This window comes from Triticum aestivum, chromosome 7A (genome assembly GCF_018294505.1).
Source record: "Triticum aestivum cultivar Chinese Spring chromosome 7A, IWGSC CS RefSeq v2.1, whole genome shotgun sequence".
In the NCBI taxonomy this organism is placed as follows: Eukaryota; Viridiplantae; Streptophyta; class Magnoliopsida; order Poales; family Poaceae; genus Triticum; species Triticum aestivum.
Genome location: NC_057812.1, coordinates 729,307,930 through 729,312,230, shown reverse-complemented (window position 1 = coordinate 729,312,230; position 4,301 = coordinate 729,307,930). Strand labels below are relative to the sequence as shown.

The 4,301-nt window shown below is 43.5% G+C and overlaps 1 protein-coding gene across 1 annotated transcript; it reads right to left on the bottom strand.

The window, feature by feature from the left end:
• Positions 1-2,984: 2,984 nt before the first annotated feature.
• LOC123148533 (uncharacterized) lies at positions 2,985-3,661 on the bottom strand. Its single transcript, XM_044567970.1, has one exon. The coding sequence runs from the start codon at positions 3,634-3,636 to the stop codon at positions 3,157-3,159; it is 480 nt and encodes a 159-aa protein (XP_044423905.1). The 5' UTR covers positions 3,637-3,661; the 3' UTR covers positions 2,985-3,156.
• Between the last annotated feature and the right edge of the window lie 640 nt (positions 3,662-4,301).

The following is a 4,301-nucleotide window of genomic DNA, read 5'->3' as shown; positions in this document are numbered from 1 at the left end:
TACTTCCAGCTTTGACCACGACCTACCTTGTACCCTTGTGCCTAAGACCCACAACCACTGCGAAACCGCCTCCCACTCAAATACACCCGTACCACCCCCCTCCGAACATGTCGCCTGGACCTAGCCCAACATCACGGGTTTCCTGCTCGACAACGTCACACTCGGCTGCCGCTCCACACCAGCTCGCTTTGTCTTTTGTGCCGTTGACCGCATCTTTCTGTCGATCTATGCGCACCCTCTCTCTACGCACCACCTCAACCATGTTTCCCACCTAGTTCCATCCTAGTAGAACCACCCCACAATGCACATGAGATGCACACACATGGGAAATATCCAGTTATTTCATGACTACAAGGAAAACTTTCATAGTGTATTTTCTCACCCATTTCTTCTATTAATTCTTCATATAAAATATCACTCCATGGTCTGAACTGTTGTCATGTAGTATGTGATGTATTTAATGCTTTGTTGTAGAATGACACTTGGTCTTTGGTTCCTCGTCCAACATGTGTGAATGCCATCTTTGCAAAATGTATCGTTTGACCCAAATTCAACACCAATGGTATGTTGGAGAGGTGCAAGGTAAGGAGGGACAGGGGTGTCCTTGGCTTCAATAAATGTGAGGGTGTTGAGCATAGCGAGATATTAGTCCGATTGTCAAATCGGCTATTATTCATATGGTGCTCAGTCTTGCCACATCCTCCCCATGGCAGCATCTTTTGAATGAGGTAACGGTGAAGAAACACATTCTTAAAAGAGTGAAGATATACTGTATCGACCCACATACTAGTGTAGGTATTCTTTTTGGATTGAGGTGTCCGTTATAGAAAGTCTTTTTTGGAAACAAAAGAAATCATAACATTCCGGGTCCAGTACATGCACTAAAATTTGAATCCTAATACATAAGCTGCCCCATTTGGTAAAAATACCCTTTTCCTTTTTAAAAACACAGCTACACCTCTAGCTGTTGCATCAATTGATGCACGCAACCTTTTTGCAGAATTTTTGTGTAATTTATTTTAAAAAGGGGGAACGTATTCCCAATGAAGCTAGGAAGATGACATTGTGCACATACAGGTTATATTCAACATGATCTTATATAATATTGGGAACCCAATTAACATGGGCATGTAAAATGTGGAATCTTGCATGAACGTGACACTGCAGTCAAGGTAACACTGCATTGGACATGTGTGTGCATATGGTCAAGTACACAAGGATGTAATGTATATGTGTGTAAAATTTCATGATGAAATACCATCATTTTATTTAGCTGTCATTTTAGTGTATTTCATGACTACAATTTTGTTATTTTATTTAGCCGTTATTTCATTATGAAAATTTGGACACATGTACACTATGTCTCTGGGTATAAGTGTATTTGTTGAAACGTTAAAGCATGGTTTGAAAATTTCAAAATTAAGGCCTCCGTTTGGCATTTGTTGCTCAAGAGAGCACTCTTTATTTGTCAGTTGATCGACCTAATTACATATCCAAGTGACCTATGAAGGCCTGTCACGTTGATCCGCTCATCATCATGGGCTGTGGTTTATATCTCTATATCCATGCAAGGCAATGACGCCCGACACACCTCGGTGGTACTAGGACTCTGTAGCTGGAGACATGATGAGTGTGTGGAAATGGTAGGTGAGGGTCACGTGGATATTCTCTAACTAGCATTAGTGTAGCAGTATTCTCTAACAGCAAGCAATTATTAATTTTGTGTTTATTTTAAGTAGCAAGTGTGAGATAATTCTAAACTTTTCTTGGGTATTTATTTCACAATATCTATAAGAGGTAAATTTATATGTAACAAATATATATTTTAATGGGTAGGTTCTTCCTTCAAAATATTAAGTCGGATGATCAAATGAATATAAGCCCGATGTTCTACACTTGTATCCATGTCTGACTGATCCTTGTCATATCTACCTTTCAGTCGTACCAAATCCTCTAGGATTGTGCTGGATTCAAAACACTTATCCGTGTCCAGATCTTTCACTGTCTGGGAATCTCTGATGGTCGAATTAGACATCCGAATCCGAGTCGGATTCGGACAGTTGTTTTTGTGTCCAATTTGTGCAGTGCACTAGCATTACAAATGTATATCCATGCAGCTGAAAATGGAACGATGTTGGTTTTGAATAATGCTGTATTCGACATACATTGTTCTGTTTCATGAATATTTGGATATTATTGTTTCAGAAATATTTCTTGGCCCCATTGTTCTTCTGATTTCCTATATAGAAACAAGGAAACTCTCATTGCGTATCTAGAGTCGAAAAAGAGCGCTTTAATTACTCCAATGATGCCAAGATATCTCCAATATATACATTGTGAATACCATCATTAACTTGGGAAATGGTATGTAGACATGCGACACACTTCACGTTTCCCTAGAAGACATAAATACACAAACTATTTCTATTCTTATTTGCAAAGCCACTTTTGGTTTCGGCCAGTGAAGATAAGATTTGGAAATCACAGTACAATTAATGCGTGTATAGTACTAGAACTAGATCGACCTTTTTATCATCCATTCATCTGATGCATATACATTATGACACTTTTCCTCCTTCCCTATCTATATGAAATGGGCACAACACCTGGAGAAACAATCTCATGTTATTCTCTTTCAAACTGTTGAGAAATCAGAGAGTAGATGCTTGCAATATTGAGCTAGCTGTGTATTAATGCAACTCATTAAATAATTGTAAGTCACGATATAAAATTGCTAAAGCTGGACACATGGTACTAATTGATCGGCTAATGTCAAATGACCTATAGATCTAATTTTAGATCGGCTAATGTCAAATAAAACAGCACCAAATAAATCAGCTCAAGAAACTAAGAATCACATGAAATAGCCTGAAGAATTAGTTCTAGATGCATCAAAGTATCAAACACAAACTGACACACATATATAGCAAACCAGCTTAATTGCAGATTGCAGTCTTCATTTATTTATCTATTGAGCGGGGATCGATCGACCGAGAGCTATTTGCACACCAAGTCCGGAAACACAAAGTCAAAGAGAGAAGGCAGAATAAAATATATAGAAGTTAAACACCAAATATAGCACACGCAAGCACAGCTCGAACAACTGTCAACTGAGAACACTAGCAAGCTTCTCGATCGATCTGTTCATCTCTCCTACTACTCCTCCTCATGTTCCTCTGCCTCCGGAGCCGGAAGGTTCAGATCAACGTCGAACACGACGGGCTTCCGAGCTTCTTCGGCGGCGGCGAGCTCCTCTCTTTCGAGCCAGGAGCAGCCTTTCTTATCATTGTGGCTGGCGTGGTGGCCGCAGAGCGCCTGCCGCGTCTGGAACGGCATCTTGCAGCGGTCGCACACGTACGGGTAACGGATCTCGCCCAGGGGCGGCGGCCGGGGCGGCTCCATGCCACGCCAGGTGCGGTCCGTGTGGCTGCGCATGTGGCCATGGACGGCCTTGGCACTGGCGAATGTGCGGAAGCAGATGGGGCACCCGTCAGGCCCTACCGGTGCTCCACGGGCGATGGCAGGGACGACGGCGTCCACCTCGTGCAGGGACTTGAAGGTCCAGGGGTACCTGGGGTCGTCGCCTCCTCCGGAGCCTCCCGCGACGAGGTAGTGGACATGGCCGGCGCCGAGCATGATGAACACTCGGGAGCTCGATCCGGTCATCATGTTGTTGGTTCTGGGTTGTGTGTTGTGGCTGCCGTTTCTGTATTTGTGTATGTAGACGAAGACGACAACACACTCTACCGTGGGACTGCTGCACTAGGCGTGGAGAGTACTAGCCGTGAGTAGGTGGGCCGTACGCGTGGTGAGTAGTATCGGTTTGTCTAGTTCATTCATATTAGTGTCGCCGGTGTGGAGACTGTAAGCTTTGCTAAGAAACATTTGCGTAGTTTCACATAGAGACAAAAGATTTTACAATTTCAGTTTCTGGTTGAGAAGAGAAGCCACCCCTGGTTTTTGCAAAAACCGTGGGCTGTTTATTAAAACTGGGCACTCTCCTAACCCTCTCACGACCAGCACGCTTTCGGTGGCCGGACTTTGTAATCTTGCTATCGCGAAGGGTTCTAATATGCGGTCCACTTTCGCATGGCCATCTGGCCACCGTGTGCAGATTCGCAGGCCGAGAGTTCTGGACGGAAGTTTTTCAGGGGAAAAAGTGGACCCTATAGGTTAAATGGGCCTCCCTCTCCATGGCGCGCAGCCCGTTTAGCTGAGGGTTAGAGGAAGCAAAGCATGATCGGTTTTCGATTTGCATTAAGAGGTCAACAGGATGTCAGTTGCTCTGCTGCAAAGCAAAC

Bases quoted from the DNA above. Each gene is read 5' to 3' on its own strand.
- LOC123148533 (XM_044567970.1), bottom strand. From the start codon at position 3,636: ATGCTCGGCGCCGGCCATGTCCACTACCTCGTCGCGGGAGGCTCCGGA.